The 23,598-nt window shown below is 39.9% G+C and overlaps 1 protein-coding gene across 4 annotated transcripts in view; it reads left to right on the top strand.

The window, feature by feature from the left end:
• Positions 1-23,598, top strand: part of TRPC7 (transient receptor potential cation channel subfamily C member 7) — a 126,143-nt gene that overhangs the window by 2,745 nt on the left and 99,800 nt on the right. For all 4 annotated transcript variants that reach the window (XM_039836099.1, XM_039836097.1, XM_039836096.1 and 1 more), the window contains exon 2: positions 5,381-6,158. In XM_039836099.1, the coding sequence (XP_039692033.1) occupies positions 5,381-6,158 (778 nt within the window). The remainder of the gene's footprint in view (positions 1-5,380; positions 6,159-23,598) is intronic.

Here is a 23,598-nt window from a genome sequence, read left to right as displayed (position 1 = left end):
AAATGCAGAAGGAAAGTGAATGGAAGCAGCATCTAGCCAACAGCATGGACTTTGAAATCAGGTTAGACTCTTTAATTTTCTCTCGTCTACCGCTCACAAGTTGTTTAGCCTTGGAAAAAGTGGTTCATTTATCTGAGCCTCATCTATTTAATGGGAATGACAACAGCACCTATATCATATAGTAGTTTATGAGAATTTAAAATGATAACACATGTGAAGTATTCAGCATGGTGCTTGCAATGTGGTTAATGTGTGATAAATGCTAATCATTGTGATTAGTCAGTGACAAAATAGCTAAGCTTATCATATGAGTTGTATGAACTTAAAATAATTTATATAAAGCATTTAGTGCAGTGTCTGGCACAGGGCAAACATGTAATATATGTTAACTATCACTATTCTGTAGTCATTTAGAAAAACAGCCAAGCTGAATAATATCAGTGTAGAATGAAATGTAAGCCAATTTATAATCATTTACTTAAGTGTATTAATATGTAAAGTTTTGATCATTATTGTCATGAACATTTATATAAGGTTTTACAGTATCCAGTATATTTGATATACATTATTTCATTCTCACTGTGGTCCTGAGGCCAATGGTAAATAGATTTTATTACTCCCTTTCCATTGGTAAGGGAGCTCAGGTTTAGGAGAAGACTCTAGATCACTTGCCTATTTCATTACTGTTGCTCTGGACTAAAACTCAGAATATATACACTTAAGAGAGGATGCACAGACCAGAGTTTTCCTGGGTGATTGATATGACTCTTGGATTTTGTTTGGATCTATGTTCAATTGTGAAATGCTACAGACTGCATTGGTTTTAGGCTTGAATGAGTTCCACAGAGACCTGTGGTGCATGTAGCAATTTTTTTCAAAAAAAAAAAAAAAAAGGCAACAAATATCTCTAAAAAGACATTTGATTAAGTGGCCTTTTCTTCATCAGTAATTAACGACAATCCCTGTCTCTAAAAGGCTTTATGGTCATGCTCATTTGCAGCTGGATTTAGTATACAAAATTCATACTTTTTCATGGATCACTGACATCTGGCTTCCTTCAGACTAGCTGATGCATCTGTAAGAGCAGCTTGATAAAAATAGCAACTGAAGGATTAAGAGGAAGTTTAATAATCAGTCCTCTCAAATACAGTTTTGTTTCCACTGGAACCCTTCTTCTCAATGACATCAAATGTCAAGGTATGCATTTATAGAAAATGAAAAACACAGGATCTTAATTGAGGTGTTTGATGAGTTTGATCCCTCATTATCTCAATAATATATGCAAATAAAAAGGCATTTGCATTCAAAGTTCATTTTTAAGGAAAATATTAAAGTATGGGCAATCAAATGCTAATTGCACTTTAGGAAGAATCATTTTGCTCGTCATTGGCCCTAAGACTGTGACTAAATCCCTGGAGTCCAGAAGAACAACACATCTGATTCATGAGTGTGAGCTTTGGACACCAGCTATTGTGGACTAGATGACTTCATCTTTTTGACATATCTTTGTGGATTCTTTCCAACCCATGTGAAACATATAACTAAAGCCTGACTAAAGTCAAGATTAAATGACAAGGATATGGTGGCTAAATATATTCTTAGGTGTATAAATATTTAAATGGGGGAAATAGTGAGAGGTTAGTAAAAAGGTACAAACTTTCAGCTATCAGATGAATAAGGTCTGAAGATCTAATGTGAAACATGGTGACTATAGTTGATAACACTATTACATAATTGAAATTTGCTAAGAGAGTAGACCTTAAATGTTCTCACTACATACATACATACATACATACATACATACATACATACATACATACAGTGATAAATGTGTTAACTAGATAGTGGGATTCTCTTCATTTCGTCAGTTACGCCTTCATAAAGCTAAAAAAATAAATGTTTAAAAGGCATCATTAGAGGGATATCAGAGTAAGAGGGAATCAGAGCTAATAAGAAGCTCCCAGTGAGGTAAAAGGCCTCCACTGATATCTGAATCAATTCATGTGGCTCCAGGGTCTGCTGTGAAACCCCTTATGTTGGAAGCAATCTCATTGAGTAGCATGTCCCATTATATGCTTATACGCATACATGACTTGAAGGTCCATAAAGTTTCATCAATGCCAAATTCTGCTAGGAAAAGAGCAGAATTGACAATTCTGTGAACATTCAAATGCATCTCAGAGCTGAGGTTTTAAAGGCTGGGAAAAAGATGCTTGCTTATTTCTTACTACATCTGGGTGTCTGCTTTGAAGGTCAGTCGGAAAAAATGCATGTCAACTGGTGAGGACATTTTAACTTCCGATAAATACTAACAATACATACACATTTTTTCTATTATAAGAAATAATTATAGAAACATATATATATGTTTCTACTCTTGTGCAGAAATTATTTTCCCTAAGGTTTAGTCTTTTTGCTTCACCTACCTAAGATTCTCTACCTAAAATAATAAGAATGCTAATATTTTGCTATTTATGTTCATTTAATGAGAGGAATTAACAAACAATGCTTCAACATCCTTTAAGTTTGTAGGCTGTAGCATCTATGATATTTATGTGGAGTCTGAATTTAGATTGAGTACTTATGTATTCCTTGTGAAATGTTTCTCTACTCTGACGTGGTTCAGTAGTTATTACATTTCCTTTGAATTAATCTCCCCATGGCTTGTTGCTGTGCAACAGTTGTATACTTTGACCTTGGAATCTTACTTATTCTCCCTCTTGAGCAGAACTCTAATGAAAAAGTGACATGGAATCAAGCTCAAGCTTCTTCTAGAGCAGCTGCCATTTCATCTGACACACTGCTCAGATGCTCTTGAGTGGAAACTGTCTTCTTTTGGTTTGAGTTGTGATGTCTAAGTCCAGAGAGGTGCTTCTGAGGAGGGCAGAAGCCTCATCATAGGACAGGCTGAGTAATTCTATAAAAAGGATTATTAGTGTTTGGGGGGCTCAATTCCCACCTAAGTCTGTGTACCCAGATGACAGACCTTGAAAATGAGTTCATAATATCCTCTGAAACAAGGTCCTTTAGGAATACAAATGAGATGACTGCTTAGCTTTCAACTCAGTCACTTTCTCTCCTTTTGAAAAACCTATAATAATAAATGCCTGCACCCTATTTGTGAGTCCCTCTATTCTGAAAAGCTCTTTTATAGACTCCTCATCTATGGTCTACTTTGACATCAGTGAGTAGTCTCTCTCCCCAGAATACAGAACTGTTGAGAGTAATGGGCTCAGAAGGAGCTCATGAACTTGAATCCTAAGAATCTTTTCCCCAACAATCTTCTATCAAAGTGCACTTTAGAAAAGTGGTTGGCAGTTCAGACGCTCCCTAAAGGATCACAGAACTCTCTATTGGGATTTATTATCCACAGTTGCCTTTTGAGGGAGTTGCCCATCATTATTCCTTTACTTTTTTGCAGCTAAAAAGCTGCTCCACTGAATAGTCTAGCAGTTTTTCCCAAGAAATGTGACTCTGGCCTAAGCAAGATGAGAGTACAAGCTCTGACCTCAGAGTCTTTGCTGTATACCAGAAAGGGCCCTACAAGAGCTAAAACTGAAAGGGTCTGAGCAAGTCAAAAGGTAAAATGAGCAGAAAACTAAAGCCAGTCCAATTTTTTTTTAATTACAAGACTGAGTAACACCGCTTTAAAAAAAATCTCAAAACACTACTTTTAATACAGAAGTCCTCCTCTGTAATTATGTTTTAAGATGGCTTAAGTGAAATACTGAGTATTCTTAACACATGGAGACATGACCAATAACAAAAAGACAGTTAAGGAACATGGAAAATAGTTCAAAACAAATCCCCAAGTAAGTACTCTTTAGAACAGATACTCTCTTATCAAAATGTATGCCATTCAAATATTACTTGAGCAATGTGAGTGGGGGTAGACTAGAAAAGGAGAACAGAAAATATGGGTAAGCCCAACTGGAGATCAGAAAAGTTTGAAATGTTCAAGTCTGTAGAGTGTTTGGGAACATCTGGTCCAGACTCTCTATTTTATACTTAAAGCATATTGAGCTGGGGACCTGCTCAAGGTCTCAAGGCTAGCTGGAGATTGGGCACCTGGCTCAAGCTCACATTATACTATGACTATTATTCTCTCCATTCAGCCATTTTAAAACCCTGGCAAACTAAAAGTTAGGTAATTTGTCCAAAGTCACAGGCTGGCAAAAGTGGAGCCAAGATTGCAACTCTAGACCTTCTGACTTCAAAGCCTGTCTCTCAGCCTCACTTGTCACGAGATCTTCATTTGACATAAAGACAATAATAGTATCTACCTTACAGGATTCACAGAAGAATTACACAAGTAATACATGCAAAGTATATTAACTTCTTAGTATAGTCCCCAGCATATAATAGATGCTTAATAAATGTTAACTGCTATTACTAGTAGTACTAGTATTAACCTCTACACTATGCCACAGTGGGAAAGGGCAAGTTAGAAATGAAGCTAGCATATTAATTGATCTGTTCTTCCGACCATAAAAAAAACAACCCAGGTTTGATCCTAAAAAGTTATGTCTAAATTTTTTCAAGAGGACCTCTATAGTCCATCAGTGAGTAGGATGGTGTCCCCTGCCACGTCTTGCCCTTAGTAAGTGCTCAGGCTTCTCAGGGACCAGAAAGCAAGTACAGTCTCCATAGAGAATAGCAGTAGATGTAGAAACAGAGGTGTGTGCCATGCTTGCATGTTGTTGCTGTTTTGTCATAGAATGGGAACTCATTAGAAGCGATTCACCTGAACCAAAGACAGCAGTCTCCATGGTAGCCATCTCTATGGCACAGCCCTTGTTGAACTAGGCATACCAATAGGCAGGAGACAGAATAAAACCAGCATCAACTGAGCATTTGAGCACTTTCTACGCACAAGTTAACTCATTTCATCTTCTTATGGACCCTACAGCACACAAAAGGTTACCTACATTGTACAGGTGCAAGTGCAGAGAAGTGTTGTACTAAAAGCACAAGGAAGTCAAGTGATATCCTCAACTTTGCACAAATAGAAATACAACAAACAGCCCTTGACTTGTGTTGTCCACATCAGTAACCCACACCCGCCACCTCTATCTCCGATTACACTCCACATAAACCCATATTTCAGCTCTGCCACCAATCCTCTACCCACCCAAAGGGTAGAGATGCTGGATAACTAAATCAATATTCTTCCATTTGAATAAGAATAGTTCAGGTTATCCAATTTGTCTTAATTTCAGGGATAAGACAATGACTTTTTAGTAAGATTTCATAATTTCTACGAAGATTCCAATCATGACACTCTTTTCTTAACCTCAACAATTTTTGTTTGCTTTGTCCCTGGGGAACCCACAGGCCCATGGGAAAGTAACCAAGCATCTTTGCCTTTGTCACCCCACAGGTTGGGGAGCAACACCTTCAAAAACATGCAGCGCCGGCACACAACATTGAGGGAAAAGGGCCGCCGCCAGGCCATCCGGGGTCCCGCCTACATGTTCAATGAGAAGGGCACGAGCCTGACACCGGAGGAGGAGCGCTTCCTGGACTCAGCCGAGTACGGCAACATCCCGGTGGTGAGAAAAATGCTGGAGGAGTCCAAGACCCTCAACTTCAATTGTGTGGACTACATGGGGCAGAACGCACTGCAACTGGCCGTGGGCAACGAACACCTAGAGGTCACAGAGCTGCTGCTCAAGAAGGAGAACCTGGCACGGGTTGGCGACGCGCTGCTGCTGGCCATCAGCAAGGGCTACGTGCGCATCGTGGAGGCCATCCTCAACCACCCAGCCTTCGCGCAGGGCCAGCGCCTGACACTCAGCCCACTAGAGCAGGAGCTGCGTGACGATGACTTCTATGCCTATGATGAAGATGGCACACGCTTCTCCCACGACATCACGCCCATCATCCTGGCGGCCCACTGCCAGGAGTACGAGATCGTGCACATCCTCCTGCTCAAGGGTGCCCGCATTGAGCGGCCCCACGACTACTTCTGCAAGTGCACCGAGTGCACTGAGAAGCAGCGGAAGGACTCCTTCAGCCACTCCCGCTCCCGCATGAATGCCTACAAGGGACTGGCAAGTGCTGCCTATTTGTCCCTGTCCAGCGAAGACCCTGTCCTCACCGCACTGGAGCTAAGCAACGAGTTAGCCAGACTAGCCAACATTGAGACTGAATTCAAGGTAATTCACCACTCACCACTCTGCAGGCAGCTTGCGCAGTGGGCTCTTCCAGGTGTGTCCAGTAGCCAAAAGGGTTGTCCTCTGGTCTGACAAAGGGTGAAGGCCTCAGGGTCTTGCCTTTTGGGCTCACAAGGAGGAAGGGTACTTGCTCAACAGGTGTCAGATGCAGGCTTGAGAAAAAAAGCACCCATTAGGTGAAACATCTGAAATCATATAAATGTGAATCGGTGACTTAAGCATAAATGCATGCAGTAAAAGACAAGCAGCATGCAGGCAAGATTATACTGTGATTCCGGTGTAAATGTCTCAGTTCCGCCACCAAGAACCTCAGGAGCATTTAGATACCTTTGGTGGTTTCCTAGTCCAGGTCTTGGACTTCTTGGTTGTCTCATCTGCATGCTTTTGGTTTGTCTTGTTCATATATCTATCCCACTTTTGACTGTGTTGACCCTAGATTCAGTCTCACATTTAATGCTAGAAAGACTGGGCTGCAGCCTTTTCAACTTAGCAAGCTATTGCTATTGTCCTGTCAAAGAGCTGAGAAGAAAGTACATTAAAATGAAAATAAAACCACTTCTGTAGAGTTATGCTTGTCACCCCAGTAGATGGGCTAGGGCAAAGCCCTGTAATTCAGCTACCCTGAGAGCACCTGGACCTAGCAGACTAGCCCAGGGGATAGAGACCCATCTCCTAAGTCCATTATTTAACAGTGGGCCCGTGCTTTTCCTGATAGAGAAGACTGGGACCCAATTCTTTTGACAATGTTTAATAATAACTTAAAACAAATATTTAGTGAGCACTAATCGTGCGCCAAGATCTAATTGCTTCACTATATGTTGTTTAATCCTTTCAACAACCATTGATATGGACACCATTATTATCCTCATTTTATATAAGGGCACAGAAATAGAAAGTATATAGCCAGAGAGGAGCAAAATCGCTATTCTAAACTAGGCACTCAGATCCCAGAGCCAGCTCTTAGCCACTACAGGAAATTGAGAGTCATGGGCCTTATTTATGCATTGGATTTCCCAGAGTTTCATCTTTATCTGAATGATGAAGGAATTCTCCACTGCAGAAGGTGTGGCTGGATGAGTAGAAACTACAACTGGGCTCATAATTTCTCATCCTAACATTCAATCAGAGACTATGATGCCATGGAGCATACAAAAAGGTTTCACATGTGGAAATAACACAGAACTGGGAAAAGATAACACTTATAGGAGAAAAGTTAATTGTCTACAAAAATATCAGTATAAGAGCTTCCCTTTCATGAGACACAATTAGGTGGCCAAGGATAGGTACCAACTCACAGCAAGGGAGGCCCCCTGGACCACATCATTCAGGGAGATTTCAAAGAAGGAAAGAGAATTGGTCTGAGACTTGCTGAGCAGGAGGAACTGGATCAGTGGGAAGAGAGAGGTGGGCATGCAGAGGAGGCAAGTGAAGATGAAATCCAGAGTGGCCCAGAGCAGGTAGGGGGCTGATGAGATGCTCCAAATGACTAGAATAAAGACTTCCTGTAGAGGCACACAGGAGGAATGCTGAAGAGCTAGACTGAAGGCAGATCTCAGAGGAACCTAAGTGTCAGGCTGAGCACTTTGGACATTATCCTGAAGGAAATGGACAGTCGCTGAAAGTTTATGATTAGGAGACTAAAATGGTGAAAGCTAGAGTTTGGAGAATTTACTTGACTGGTAGGTAAGATGAATTAGAGGACTTGGCGTGTGAGGCACTAGGACTAAAGAGGGCAATAATTTAGCTGTACATACATAAGGCCACAGAAGCCTCTCTGTACAAAGGGGATCACCCACAGCCAGGTTCAGAAGAACCGGGCCTAAAGAAGCTGCAGCGTACCAAAAATTGTGAATATATGAAGAATACTATAATTAAACTAATTTTACTCTATCTGTCCCACCATCTTGGACCTAGCTACTGGATTAGAGACTTCCCTAAATCCTGCATTGTATACAGCCCCATTTAGAAAAATTGGTGGATGTAGATGTAGAGATTACTCAATGAAGCTCACAAGAAATGTAGCTAGCCTATTCTTTCCTTGTTTATGCACAATAAACTCCATTCTACAAGCAATAAGGCCAGTGATGTCCCAAGGAAACTTGATGGAATTCTGCTCGTTCCCTAGGCTTCAGATTGAATCTGGGTAGGCCATGTGAAAGAAATGGCTAAGTCAATTAATTTAGACATTTATGGCCAAGAAAAAAAAACAATTCAAGCAAAAAATGTTTTTTGGATCACACGATTAAAATGTTTTTAATCACACGATTCTCTAATTATCTGGGAGCATGCCAGCCTTACTAAATAAAATGATGCTAACCTAACATTTGGAATTACACTTGGGCAATCTATTTTCTTTTACCAAAACCCAAAGTCTGGCATATCTGAGTATATATCATATATAAAATTGGAAGTCTGCAAAAAGCATTTACTATGATATTTTGATTTAAAAAGTAAATTACAAAAATTATGGACAATTAAAAGCACTACTAACATGATGACAATGCAGTGCAATGATCTACACAGAATAACAGTTAGCACAAATACATTCACTGACTGTTAACATTCCCTTCTTTACCTTTGTTTGAAATAATGTCTTTCAGATTGTTGACAAATGGTGCATTACAAATTAACATAAGTGTTCCTTTAGAACTTTATTACTTATTCAGCTACTCTTGTATGAGCATTCCTGACACTATAAATCTTCTCAGAGAAGAGAGCAGCTTAGCAAGAGGGAAGCCAAACTGTAATAAAAGAATCAAGGGTAAGTGTATGCATTCTAAAATGCAACTCTTTAGGAGTCTGTTATGCTTTAAAGGGACTACGCATTGCTGACCATAGTCACGTTATGGAGATTACCCAATGCCATCAACTGTGTAAAAACAGCTATCAGGTTCTCAACGAAGATCTCATATGTCATCCTCCAGATCCTCTAAAACACTCATTCTGAGAGTGACTCTTCCTGCCTACCATCATGCATGAAAATCCGGACTCAGCTGCTGAGGCTATTGTCTTTGGAGCCATTTTAGTTTATCACCAGAATTGAGTCAAGTCTTTACCAAGAAGTACAGCCAATGTCAATGTCTCCAGTAAATTGTGGCTGGAGTCAGATGCCTGCTAAAAACTATTATTTTCAGTGTGGAAATTATGCAACTGTTCAAGGATATTCTTATGTCTTTCTAATCTTCTTAGGTCTAGCAAGATATTAAAACTTGATGTGGCCATTGAGGCATTCCTAGTACCTTGAAAGGTGCTCAGTAATCTAGTAAGCATTCCATAAATAATTGATGAAGGAGATGAAGGAAATGAAGGAAATCCTAAAAAGATAATCATTTCAATTGATTAAGCAAGTGATTATTTTTATCTATGGTTTAAACTCTTCCTACATGTATGAATTAAACAGAGGTATTTAATGGACATTATAAAATAGGGAAGCTCTAAAGAAGGTTAGAAAGTCATTAGAGGGAAAAAACCAACCACATTAAATAACTAAAGCCCAATCACATGCTGTACTGCATGGTATCAATGACCACTAAATTCCTGGAAGGCAGAGTGTGTTTTCTTGGTCTTGCCCACAGTACGTAACATGTAGGGTCTGAGAACACTGCCTACAAATGACATTTTGGTTGGCTGATTTATCTATACAGTAAGAGACAGAGAATGAGGAAGATTGGCATGAAATGGACTATTCAGAGGTATTCCACTGATGGAACAGGCTTTCTCTGGGTAGAGGTACCTGGAGTAGCATGGAAAAAAGAAGGAATTTGTCTATCTCGGTTGAGTTACAGCTTCTGCCACGAAGAACACAATAAGGTCTCTACATTTTTCTTGGTTTTCTTTACTGATCATCTTTCTGACAAAATTGCTCAGGGCCCCCTTTATTTTGCTGGTGTCTTCCCAAATTCCTGAGCATTCTGCCTATGTATGTCATTTATCTGTGGAGCTGTTGTTTTAAAAGGACTACAGGTGTTAAATTTTTCCTCTGATTTAGAGTTATGCCAAAAGCAATGCCTAGGAGGGGCAGGAGGGGATGGGGAAGCAACGGACAAAAGAATATGTGTAGAGTGAGGTTTAGGGTTTTGAAAGGAAAGAGGAAGCAGAACGCAGACTGGTGGTATCCCTCTTGCTCTCTCACCTTTTGCTGAAATAGAAATGTACCCAGTGCTCCCAAGGCAGGGAACTGTGGAAGCCCAACAAACACTCTACCTCAGTTATTTAAGATTTGGTCATTCTAAATAACAGCTGCAACTGAGAAAGCTTTTCCTGATGAAAAAACATCAGCATGGAGGCTGCTGATTGTGTTTCAGTCACAAGCAATTTATTCTTAATAGACCGCAGAGGGGAAGAGTAGGGGGCAAGAAAGCTAAAGTTGTAACTTCATCTTGCTTAAACTGTTGATGATATTTCTGTTTGTCAATGGGTTGCTAACCACATGTATTATGAAAAATAGATAATGAATTATGTATCAATGTTTGTGTTGCCATTTTAAGGCCCATAAAAAACCTCCCTGGGCCCAAAATATCACAAATTAAAAATGCAAATTGTGATAAATCAGACCAATTTGCCACCTGCTATGATCTCTAGTGAGATCCCATTGTGGAAGGAAAAGATGTTGAGATGACAGTTTGTAATCTGCTTGCAAACTTATCAAAATGGAAGAGGGAAGAGGAGGGGAGAAGAAGGAAGACTGACTTTGTATTGTGGCAGGAAGATCTCACAGCACATTTGAACTCTGGCCTTCTGGAGCCAGGAGCCAGGAAGCTTGAGAAAAGGCCCACCCTGGGCCTGCAGTAGTACCAAAGGCTGAATAAGCTCGTTGCCTCTAGCCTCCAGTGGAATCTGTGTTTGCACCTGTTTCTCACATGCTTTGAATATTTTTAGGATTTTGAAATTTTATAGACCAACACCCTGGGAAAATACATTTCCTTGAAGTTTGAAAGCTTGGCTGGTAGTATAAACAAATGCCTGCTTAGCATGCAGAAAATGACTTGAAAATTGTTTCCTTTTCCACTGGGAAAATATTTTTTAAGCTGTGATGGCTGCAGGTCTTAAAAGAAAGTTTGTTTGTTTGTTTGTTTGTTTGTTTTAAAAAAAAAACCTCTGGCAGAAAACTCCCAAAAGCACTCACTTATATGTCATCCCCAATATCCTGGGTCACACAAGCTCTATGCTTGAGCACCTGGTGATGCAGAATGTAAGCAGAGAGGAGAAAAATCACAGATGTCAGGTCATGAGCTATGAGAGGACAGGCCCCAACTAAGCATGCACAGGTTAACGTGCAGTTAGAGCAGGCATGCCAATGGACGTGTCTGCACTGGGGCCAAGATCATTGGCTTCATAAGTGAGAGCAAGTTCCAGGGACTGGCTCATCTCAGGATAGCGGACAGAGATGACTTCTGCCCATGTTAGCTTTGTCTTTTTATTTGTCTACCTACGTGACTGGAGGAGCACTTTCACCAAAGCATTCATAAATAAGTCATAACAGGAAAATGAGCTAAGTATGTGCCCTTTAATGTTAATTTTTCATTGGGTCACAACTAATGCCTAAAGTTAAATGACTGTCCTCTTCTAAGGTTCATACCAAGAGTACTGACCTCTGAAGTACAGGGCAACAGTATACGTTGGGTGGTAGGTATTTAGATGGTATAAAGGAGGCCACTTTGCTAGATGAGGAGAAGAGCAAAGGACGGGTACTGGTGAACACCAAGTGCAGCTATGCTATGGAGTAGAGAGCAAAGAATTTGGCTCTGGAATAAGACTGACCTGGATTCCAGTCTCAGAGACATCTCCTGGCAACCATGCATCTTGGGCATCTACTGGAAGTCAGTTTTCTTGTTTGAAAAATGTCAGGGGGAGAGGGGAGTAGGTATTAGAATTGTAACATGTCCAAAACAGAATGCTTGTTTTCCCTACCCAAACAATTGCTCTTACCTTAATCTCTGTAAATGGCATCACAATTCACCCAGTTGTTAAGAGCTTTCTATGTCTCACCTCATTTAACCTTTAGAAAGTCCTGGCACATATTAGGTACTAAATACCTAATATGAGCTCAGTAAATGAATGAACTGGTGAGTAAATTAATGAATAATGACCTCCTAGGGTGTTAGTGAGAATTAAATGAGATGAAGAATATAAACTTCTGCAGAGAATCTGACCCATAATAAGTACATAATTTATCCCTAGACTGCTCAGTGAGGCTCCCTTTTTCTTCTCCGAAGCCCACTGAGATTTCCAATGCCACAACTTCCTCCCAATAAACACAACTTCAGTTTCAGCAAGCCCTCTATTCATTAAGCGTCTTCCTGACTGCTAGGCTTCCCTTGCTCCCTACCAAGAGACCATTCCTAAACAAGAAAAAGTACCAACTGTACAGTGAGCACATGGTTAAAAACAGGCCAAGGGAATATTTTCCAATTGGAAAAATGCAGACCGCTGAAACTTAATAAGCCTGAAGTGCTACTAAAATATTGCTGTGAAAAGAAGCGACGTGGGCAAGAAAGACGGAGGAGCAAAGAGGAGAAAGGAGAAAATGGGCAGGCGGAGCTCCTGCCAAATACAGATTACTTTTTGAAAAATATCTCCTTGAAAAAGATTTATCAACAAACACACACACACACACACACACACACACACACACACACACACACACTGAGAAAAAATCATTTCCTATACAAGTGCAACTATCAGGCTGAAATATCAGAGATGTGAAGAAAATGGAGACAGTTCTTAGACAATATTAGTCAATGAGTAGTAGCACAAATTAAATCAAATGGAAATGATGAAAATGCAGAATTTTTCTCTGAAGAAAAGTTACAATGCTATATAAATTACTCATGATAGGATGACATTAATTAAGCATGCTGCATACACCATCAACATGGAGGCATGTGTTTAACTAGCAGCAAATTCACATTCAGATTAAATGTGGAAATATATGTAGACCCACATATTATCAGAACTGGGTGGATTCTAGTTACAGAGCTATCTGAAAATTCAGCATCCATGCCGTAAACACTTAAAAGCCTCTATTATGAGCCAGACTCTGGTTTGGCTGCTGAGATAAAATGATGAACAAGATAAAGTTCCTGCACTCAGGACCTTCTAATGAAGGAGACAGGCATTCTTCATACAGTCACACAAATAAACATAACTTTACAAATCATGCTGAGTGCTAAGCAGTAAAAGGACAGTTTTAAAAGAGGTGACTTACTGGGACAGCTGATTGTGTGTGTGTGTGCTGTGCAGCATGCACATGTACACATGTGCATGTGTTTAAAAATTTCTCAGAGGAGATAGTGTTTACAGAAAGCCAGAGGGTATGGGAGAGATAAACAGATGGCAGGGAATGAGAAAGATGGTCCAGGGATTGAAATTGTACATGAAATAGCCCAGTGCAAAGAGGGGAAAGAGAGGCCCATTAGAGAGCTATGAGTACCTTCCTACTGTAGCGGGTAAAAGGGAGAGGTGGCAGGTAACAGAGGCACTGAAGAAAAACACCTCGGTCATGACCTTACTATTGGCAGCTATGGTAAGAAGTTGGACTTCACTGTAGTGTGAATGGAGAGCCATTGGAAGGTTTCAGCAGGTGAGGGAGTGACTCATATCTACAGTTTGAAAGATCCACTCTGCCTACTGTAGAAAATGGATTGAAGGGGACAAGACTGAAAGTTGCATGACCACTGTAGAAAGGGGAGGTCCTCCCAGGAAAAGAGTTAAGTGGCACATAAGTGCAGAAGAACCAGCACATCTCAACTAGTGGGTGACCCATCACAGTCAGAGAGAGTGTACGCTCAGAGAAGGGGTAACTAGCCCCTGGTTGTTTCCAGGACAGCTTTCTTGTCTGAGCTCCCAGGAACTTGCTTCTTCTGTCCCTGGGGTCTCTCAGTGCTTCCTAGCAGTGCGCCGGCAGTGGAGAGACACAAGAGAGGAGGCAGAACAGAGCCAACTCCTTACTTTGTCCTCCATAGGGAGAACAGGAGGGCAGGAGAGTGATGAAGATTCTGATTTTCCATACTGACCTTTGGAGGTAGAGAAAGGCATACCCCAGCCTTGGCCAGGCTGTTCATTGCAAAGCAATGCCAGTACAAGGGTACTGGAATGAGGGTTCAGGAGTGATTACTCCCGAATAGAAAGGATCCCAATGGAATTTTATCTTTCGAGTACATTGGGGACATCTTTCTCCTTCTCTTGGCTGCAAGGACCAACTAAATATTTCATTAAAGTAGAGGAAAATGGCTAACTCTTACCTCTGACTCGATCAACTGGAGCTGATTTTAGCATAAATAAAGGCATAGAGTAGTCCTCTCCCTCTTCTTCCTCCAAAGCTCTGGGTGTTGAAAATGCCAGGCCAGGAGCACACCAGGGGCAGACCAGGCTTTTCTGAGCACTCAAAATCCTCACTGGTGAACACCCAGTCGAGTCTAGGTGGATGTGTTAGTTTCCTAGGGCTACTGTGACAAAGTACCACCAATGAGGTGACTTAAAACAACAGAAACTATTCTCTCACAGTTCTTGAGGCCAGAAGTCCAAAATCGAGGTATTAGAAGGGTCATGTTCTCTCTGAAGGCTCTAGGAGAGGATCCTTCCTTGCCTCTTCCTAGCTTCCCTGGTGATCCTTGGCTTGTAGACATATCACTCCAATCTCTGCCTCTGTTGTCACGTAGTGATCTTTCTGTGTTTTTCTGTGTCTCTTATCCTCTCTTATAAGGACCAGTCACTTTGAATTAAGGGTCCACTCTACTCTGGTAGGACTTCATCTTAACTAATTACGCTTGCAAAACTCCATTTCCAAATAAGATCCCATTCTGAAGTTCCAGGAAGGAGCGAATTTGGAAGGGACACTATTCAACCCAACATAGTTAAGTAGCACCAACTTGAGATGAAATGAGGAAGGATGAGACCAGGAATCCAGGCTGACCCTCACAGCAGGGCAGGACAGAAGGCTACAGGCCAGTTATTCTGGGAAGCCAAAGACAGTCCTAAAACTAGAAAGAAAAGGAAGAAAAGAAGAGATTGCTAATGCTTTCTATGACTAAGGCACAAGGAAAGACAGATATTGGAACTGTGTTAAAGTGTGTGCATGTGGAGGCAGGGTAGGTAAGAGGTGGGAGGAAGTTGACAAAAGAAATGGGGGAACTTGCTATTGGGGTACTGCTTCTCTCAAGTATGAGAAAAACATTTTCAAGTGTTGGGTTTGGGGATAATGAAAATAAAACATTCTGATTACAGAATTTTTAGAAAATATAGAAATGTAGAGGGAACAAAAAGAAAAGCATTAATTCCACCATCTAAAAACAATTCACATTTTGGTACACTTCCCCCTAGTGGTCCCCTACCCCAGGTACAAAAAATAGAATACTATGATTCAGTTGAGGGAACATTATCATATTTCTGTTTCCCTTCAGACTTTATCCTCATTTCCACTCTCCCCCACCGCAAAGAGCACCCACTTCAATGTATTTTTATATATCTACATATATATAAGTGCATATATAATGTATATATACATATATATGTATGTATGTCTATATGTATAATTCAGTCAAGAAACACTTCTTTTGCACCTACCATGTGAAAAGTTCCAGAGGTAGAGAACACTTAGAGACCATGAAAACCCTGTAATCTCTGCCCTCATGGAGGCTACATGCTAATGGAGACTACGAAAAGATACATTGCTGATTTGTATGTATATGTGTTTATAAATTACAAAAAAAAGGATTCTGATATAAAATCATGATATTTCTTACGTTTTTCACTCAATATCATGTTTTTTATGGTCTCTCAATGTTGCTGTATATAAACCTAGTTCATTGCTTCTGTCTGCTGGCTAGTATTCCATTATCTGTATCTTCAGCCTTTCATTTTCTCAATCTGATGGTGATGAATTACTAGAACTGCCTCTAATCTCTTGTTACCACAATAATGCTGCAAAGAACATCCCTGTACCTGCTTACAATCCTATTTTAGCATTTTTATGTTACAGATCCAGGCCAGTCAGAGGCCTGGGGTTCATTCCACTGAGCACCACTGGCTGCTCTGCAGAAGGCCTGCCCTTGGGGCTTTGTTTTGCCTTGCTCTGCTCAGCTCTAGGTACTATCCTGCTTTCTAATGTTTGCTAACATAAAGAATGTAAAGTTATTCAATTTGTATTTCTCTAACAGCTAATGAAGCTGAGCACTTCATATGATCTTTAGCCATGTGGGTTTCTCTTTTCTGTGAATTGCCTCTTCCTATTATTCTTTTACCCATTTTTAACAGGCTTTTTTCTGTTTGGAGTTTTTTAAACTTTTCTTTCAGGAGTTCCTCATATATTCTAAGTATTAGTTCCTTGCCTATTTCAAACATTGCAAATATCTTCTCCCAGTCTATCACTCCTCAGCTAAATTTGTCTATGGCACACTTTGTTCAATAGAAACCCTTATTTCTGAAAGCATCTGTGCATTTAGCCTTATCAAGAAAGCCTTCTCCACCCAAGGTCACAAATATATATTCCTACAATAAATCTATTCTTTTCTTCCATTACCTTCATAGATCTACTATTCATTTTTAAGTCTACAGTCCAATTGGAATTTACATCTGTATATAGGGTGAGTTTGTATCATTTTTGCTTTTATCCAAATGATGTTAGTTTCTCAGTATCGTCTATTAAATAATCTAACTTTCCCCCACTAATCTGTGATGCAACCTCTATCACACACCAATTCCCAAATACACACTTCTGCTTCTAAACTTCCTATTCCATCCCAGTGTTCTGACTATTCCTTCAGCTTCATTCCTAAGACTTTGTTTTATGACCTATTACCCAGTATGAAGGTCCAGTTATTTTTTTCTGTGTATTGATTTGTTTTGTGCAATGGTAACAAAACTGTACAAACAATTTGGAATCCTGGTTTTCTCACTAAATATTGTAACCTGGCTTCCTCCTGCTCCGGGCCCCATGTGATGTTAACATTATAAATAACAGTTCCTGGAAAATTTTACTGTTAGGTGTTGGGAGGAAAACGTTCTTCCACGATCTTAGGGTACAATGGTTGGGGCCTGTGAATTAATTAACAAAAGACAAATTAACAGGAGAAAAGACAGAATTTATTCATATGCATATAGAAGTGCATAAAAGAAGTGGCTGGCTAAACAGTTATGACAGGTTTATGGTAACAATTTAACAGTGAAAGGGAGGGGAGAAAAGAGTTTGTAAGGAAAAAGAGGACTTTGAGGAAACACACAAGCTTTTAGGAAAACAAACGGAAGGCATGAGAGTTTGTGATGTTTGTTCACATCTAGGTGAGAGTGGTCAGTCTCATTTCTGGCTTATACCTGTCCCCTCTGCCCTGCCCACCCCAGGGGGATTTATGGTAGCTGTATTTTTGGGAGACTATGCTAAAAAGTTTTAAAGGGAGTCAAAGAAGTTAAACTCCTGTTTGTTCAGATGTTTTTAGCTTAAAATAATCTTCATGTCATTCTGATGAGTCAAGAGTCCCTACACATAATCAAAAAAACAAAATCTCTGACAATTCACTGAGTCCCACCACAGAACAACTCCTGTGGCCCAGTGTAAGGCTGGCCTCAGGGACTGAAGAAGCGCCATGTGAAGAAGGGTGTCTGAGCCCTGGCCAAGGACAGACAGACAGGCCTGTGTAGGAAAGAAAAATGACTTTCCCTCCACCCTTCTGAGTTCACAGGTTTGGATTATTTTAGTATTTGGATTTTAGGCTGAATACTGGTAAAAAGTTGTGATTCTTTTCTTCCTCTATTAGGCTGTAGGGGAGGAAAAAAATTATTTTTCCCTCTATCTTCCTAAGTTCTCCAGCTGGAGTCCTGTAAACTAGACTGGCAGAAGACATTAACAAGAAAAAATACAAATAGAAGTTTATTAACATGCATTGTGCAAAAAGATGGGAGAACTCAAAGATGAGTAAAACAAGGCAGTTAGGAATTGGGCTAATAGAGCATCTTAAAAGAACAACTAATTTTTAGAAAAGTGACAAGACAAAGGAATAGGACTCGAGCTTCAAAAAGCATCAAATTGTGGGAATGTAAATATCTGGAGAGACTAATGGTAGATAAGGACTAGTATTTGCAAGGTTTGTAATGTAGATTCCTCTGGTGCTGTCTCTGGGATGATAAGGAGCTAGAGCTGTCTCCACTGATTAACTTCTATCCTTGCTGGTAGAGAGGGAAGAGAGGATACCTTTCACAGATTTATGCCCTGTTTTTAGCCAAACAGGGGGAGGAGGGCAGAGAGTTTTCCTTATACCTACTTCTCAATTGCCTTTAGCTCAAAATAATCCTTATGCCAAAGTGGCATATTTGGGGCTGGTATATTCTGCTACCCTTCAAGTCCGTGAATTATAAGAAGCTAGCAAATGCTACCACAGCTCCTGGATCTAAGGCAGAGTTCCATTTAACATCAATCAAGAAAACTGAGAGAACTGCATTTGATGGCAAAGTGAAAAAAATCATCATTCAGAAATCTCACTTGTTATTGATAAACCGTCTCTTCCTTTTCCATTTATAAAACATATGATCGGTACCTACCATGTTAAACACTCTCGGTGCAGGGATAAGAAACTCTGCAATAAACATACTGCAATGCTGGTACAGGTTTCCCTTCAAAACATGCATTGCCTGAACGACAGAAGGCCATGAACTTTTCCATCAGCTCTAAGTAAAATAGAGCAGGTGGTATAGTACCATCTGTACTCTTTGGCTGACCCCCAAAGGTCTGAAAGAGTTGGGGAGTACAATCTCTGGTCACAGTAGGAGCAGTATGATGTAAGACTCGGAAAAACTAAGAAAACTAAAATTGTACACCTAGTCCTAAAATTACAGTGGCATAAGAATGATTGAGGCTAAAAGTTGCTAAATACTATCAATTTTCAAATAGAAAAGGAATCCCCAAATGCTTGATAGCATGATTATCTTTCATATTATTATGATCTGTCTCTAACACCTACAGTGTGAAATTAATAATAATGGCCTGTTTTTCTAGGTTCCAGAGCAGGCTTGCTAATTACTGGTTACATGCTTTGAAAATTAAGAAAGCCCACGCTGAAATGCTAACCATCTCCGTCCCTCCTCCACCTCCCACATACACACATATACGCACACCCTGGAAATAAAACATACTCCACATTTACTAATACAGTTGCTTGGATCTGGGTGGGGGTAGGCAGTCAGAGCTCATGTTTTTATTCTTGAGAACAACGGCATATAGTTGCTGGCTGACTGCGTGATGAAGACCAGGGCGTTGCCAGTTGAGTTAACAGCTCTCTCCAGCTTCTCATACATATTCTTTAAAAACAGTGGCCCAGGAATCTTTCTGATGATACTCTTCTCCAGTGATTATTAATTTTGCTTAAGGTTTATACTCCAAAGAATTAACTCAAAACCTTCCCATAGCACTTCAGAAACTTGATGTTCTATGTGCTTAAAACTAGAATTTTAATATAAACATAGAGATGAGTGCTAGGAAATGTGCGAGAGGAAGAAAAAATGTTTTAATTCGACTAAAAAAAAATGAGAAACAAGAGTTTATTTCCCTAAGTGGTATCTCCTCTCAGATTACAAATTTAGAAACCAAACTATAAAGAGTTGGATCTTTTCTTCACCTAAAGCAAATATTTGATAAGTGCTCTCATGGTAGTCAGATTTGAGAGACTACTTAAGGAACCAAATAACTTGGAGCCTTGTGGTCACGCTCTCCCCAAGACAAGGCATATGTCACACACAGGCAACATGACATCATACTTTTATACTATCCTTTAGGGCAGTTCTAGGTGAGGCTTGACAGGTGAGGTTCCCAAAGCAGAAGGAAAGGCACTGAGTGAGGAGATCCAGGTTCCACCATGAGCTCAGGCATTCACAGATCTGCTGCTCATCTTCTTCATTCATAAAGCTCAGACTAATAATCCCATGAGTCCCCACTTTTCTAGCTCTTTCTGCTTCTCATTTCTGTTAAGCATTTTTATAAACGATGTCAAAGGTACAGTTTCAGAAGAGATTATTATTCCCATTTTACAAATGAGGAAACAGGCTGAGACTGGTTAAATGATTTAACAGCAAAGGGTAGTCCTGCTTCTGTGTGCCAGATACTGTACCCAGACTACAAGTGTGGATGTGACCAAGAGCCTGTCCTCAAAGCACGGGAAAGACTGGAGTGTTAAACGATAATTACGATGTAGTAGAGTAGGAACAAAATGCTGTGAGAACACAGAGATGAGAGCAACCAATTGCCTGGTAATGTGAGGGAAGGCTACTCGGAAAAGAAAACCATTCTGGAAAGATGAGCAGGAGTTCAGCAAACGGAGAAGAGAAAGAAAGGCATAAAGGCGGAAGGATAAACATGTGCAGAGGAATGAAAAGCCCAGTGTACCTGGTGAACAAGCGTACCTGGAGGAAGCTGGGTTTATGGAAAAGGGGCTAATATTATTGAAGCATGTTCAGGTACGATAATAAAGATGCTTGGATTTTATCCTGCAGATTTTTAGCCAAGGGGATGATGGTTTGCCATCTGAGTAGAAGAAGGAACTGTTGTCAGTGAACAGACCAATCAGGAGGCTCGTTCAAACATCCAGACACTAAATAAATTATAAGGACTTGAATTAACATCGTGATTATGGGTATGGGGAGTAGGGGTCAGACAGAAGAGATACTTTGAATCAGAATCCACAGATCTTGGTTATCAACTGGCAAAGACAAAAATGAACCCAGGTTTCCAGCTCAGGAGGCTGAGTGGAAGGGAACTCTACTTGCTATATCAGAAAGCAGATCAGGTTTGGTTATTGGATAGAAGATCCAAATGTTCGGTTTGAGGCATGCAGAGTTTGAAGTGTCTGCAGGACTTATCAGCATAGATACCACTTGGCAGAGGAATATTTAAATCAGCTCCTTAGAATGCAGGTTGGGGTTGGAGGTGAAACCCTGGAAAACACCAGCACACAGGTGACAGTGGAAGCTGTAGAGATCAATGAAATGGTGTCAAAGCTTCAGTCTTCTTTTTTCACATTTACAAAATAGGTAAAAGTCCTACTTCCAAGTATTATTCAGTCATGCACTGGATAAATCAGTTTAAAGCAAAAAAAAAAAAAAGGAATCTGATTTCCCTGATTAGGTTCAAACTTATTTAAATGCAATCACTTACTCCTCTTTTACTCACATCTTCTAGGACTTTTAGAAAGTCACTACAGTTATCTATGTACAATATAACAAGCCTTTAACAGTCAGCTTTGGCTCCAACTCTTCCCGTAAGAGCCAGGCATATCCCCCTCGCTGCTTCTAGATCAAGTCCCTGGCAGCCACATGCCAGCACTTACTTGCTCCTCACCTTCCTACAAACGAAATTCTTGAATCAGAGTATATGTATTAAATCATTTTATGTAACATTTATTAAGTCTTATAATTTGGTGGCATGTCCTGGTCTGGAATATACAAATGAATGAAGCTGATTAGTTAAGTACGAAAGTGTCAAAAATACAGAGAGCACTTTGACGGGGCTATTGGACCCTAAGAATAAAATGCCGTGGGGCCTAAGCATGAAACAGTGGATTTTCTCTGAGGTATCAGGAAAGCCATCCTAGAGTTACCCTCCAGCTGATGATCTTGAGAAGGGGTAGCAGTTGTTAGAAACAGCAAAAAGGAGCATCGGCGCAGGCTTGGGAACACAACGGACAGAGGCACCGAAGCAAAAAGAACAGATTATGCTTCTTTGATCCAGGGAATCACAAGTACAGTAGTCTCCCTTATCCGCATGTTCACTTTCCACAGTTACCCACAGTCAATCATGATCCAAAAATATTAAATGAAAATTTTTAGAAATAAACAATTCATAAGTTTTAAATTGAGCACTGTCTGAATAGTGTGATGAAATCTCATGCCATCTGCTCTGTCCTGCCTGGGAGGTGAATCATCCCTTTGTCCACTGTATCCATACTGTGTATACACCCACTCACGAGTCATTTAGTAGCCATCTTGGTTATCAGACTGACTGTCACAGTATCACGGAGTTTGTGTTCATGTAGCTCTTATTTTACTTAATAATGGTCCCAAAGTGCAAGAGTAGAGATGCTGGCATTCAGATGTGCCAAAGAGAAGCCCTGAAGTGCTTCCTCCTTTAAGTGAAAGGTGAGTACAGCACAATAAAATATACTAAGAGATGAAGAGAAACCACATTCACATAAATTTTATCACAGTATATATTATAATTGTTCTCTTATTATTGATTAATCTTACTGTTTCCAATTTATAAATTAAACTATCATAAGTATGTATGTATAAGAAAAAATACAGTATATAAAAGGTTTGATACTATCTGCAATTTTAAGTATCCATTGGGGATCTTAGAACTTAGGCCCCATGAACAAGGGAGGACTACTTTACTGATATGCCTAACTTTGGTTTTTGTTTTATAATTAGCAGGGCTCTACATTTTTTAAATTGCTACTTTGCCATCTAGTTATTAACCTCTTTTAATCAATAGCATTTTCAGCAATCACAAGCAAATTTTAAAAAATTACTTCTATACATGTTATGCTGTAATTACCCTTCAAAACAAGTCTCATGAACATTTACTATTCTGAATCCATAATGAGGTGAGTCATGGCATAATCTTCTGGAAGGGTATGTTATCTGGTGATGTCAATTCTAAATTAGTGTTTCTCTGAAATGTTTTCACAATATACAGTTAGTACAAATAACATGCACAGGACACGTTTCCTCTGAACCTCTTTTTGTATCTCTTTTTAATATGATGTTAAAAAAACAAACAAAGATATCAGATATCAAGAAGACTTCAGCTTCTGCCAGGACAGAACCAAGGATGGATACCCCTCTCCAACACTGATATTTAAGGGTTCAGCAAACTTGGTCCAAAGGAAAACAGGTTTAAACACCATAACACACTCAAAATTTTTTTCTGATTATATTGGTAATGCTCAATTAAATTAGAAAATTAATTTGTGTTTAAGAAGAAAATTTATCTATAATCACATCAGATGTTAACATGTCAGAGAATTTCTTCCCAGTGTTTGATGTCCCAAGCATGTCACATATTGAGCTCTAGCTTTCTCTCAGCACCTTAAATCCTGTTGGTATTAAAACTTCACTGTTTCCCCAATCCATTTCCATCCCTGCATCCTTACTACCACTGCACTTGATCAGATAATTACAATAGCTCCCACCTTAATCCTACCTCTAGGCTACAATATTCCCCAACACTGAAGCTGCCTACCAAGGTGCAAATCAGATCACGCCATTCTCCCACTTAAAAAAGGTTTGATGGCTGCTCGCTGCATGTGAAATGAAATATAAAGTCCAAGGTCATTATCTGGAAACACAAAGCCCTCCATGGCCTAAGTCTTTTCTACTCCAGACTCATTGTCCTCTGCTGCCTCTTCCTCTACTTGCATAGTTCCCTGTATATTCATATAGC

This window comes from Pteropus medius, unplaced genomic scaffold, assembly GCF_902729225.1.
Source record: "Pteropus medius unplaced genomic scaffold, Ma_sr-lr_union100, whole genome shotgun sequence".
In the NCBI taxonomy this organism is placed as follows: Eukaryota; Metazoa; Chordata; class Mammalia; order Chiroptera; family Pteropodidae; genus Pteropus; species Pteropus medius.
Note: the sequence above shows the minus strand (reverse complement) of the source record. Positions and strands in the feature narration are given on the sequence as shown.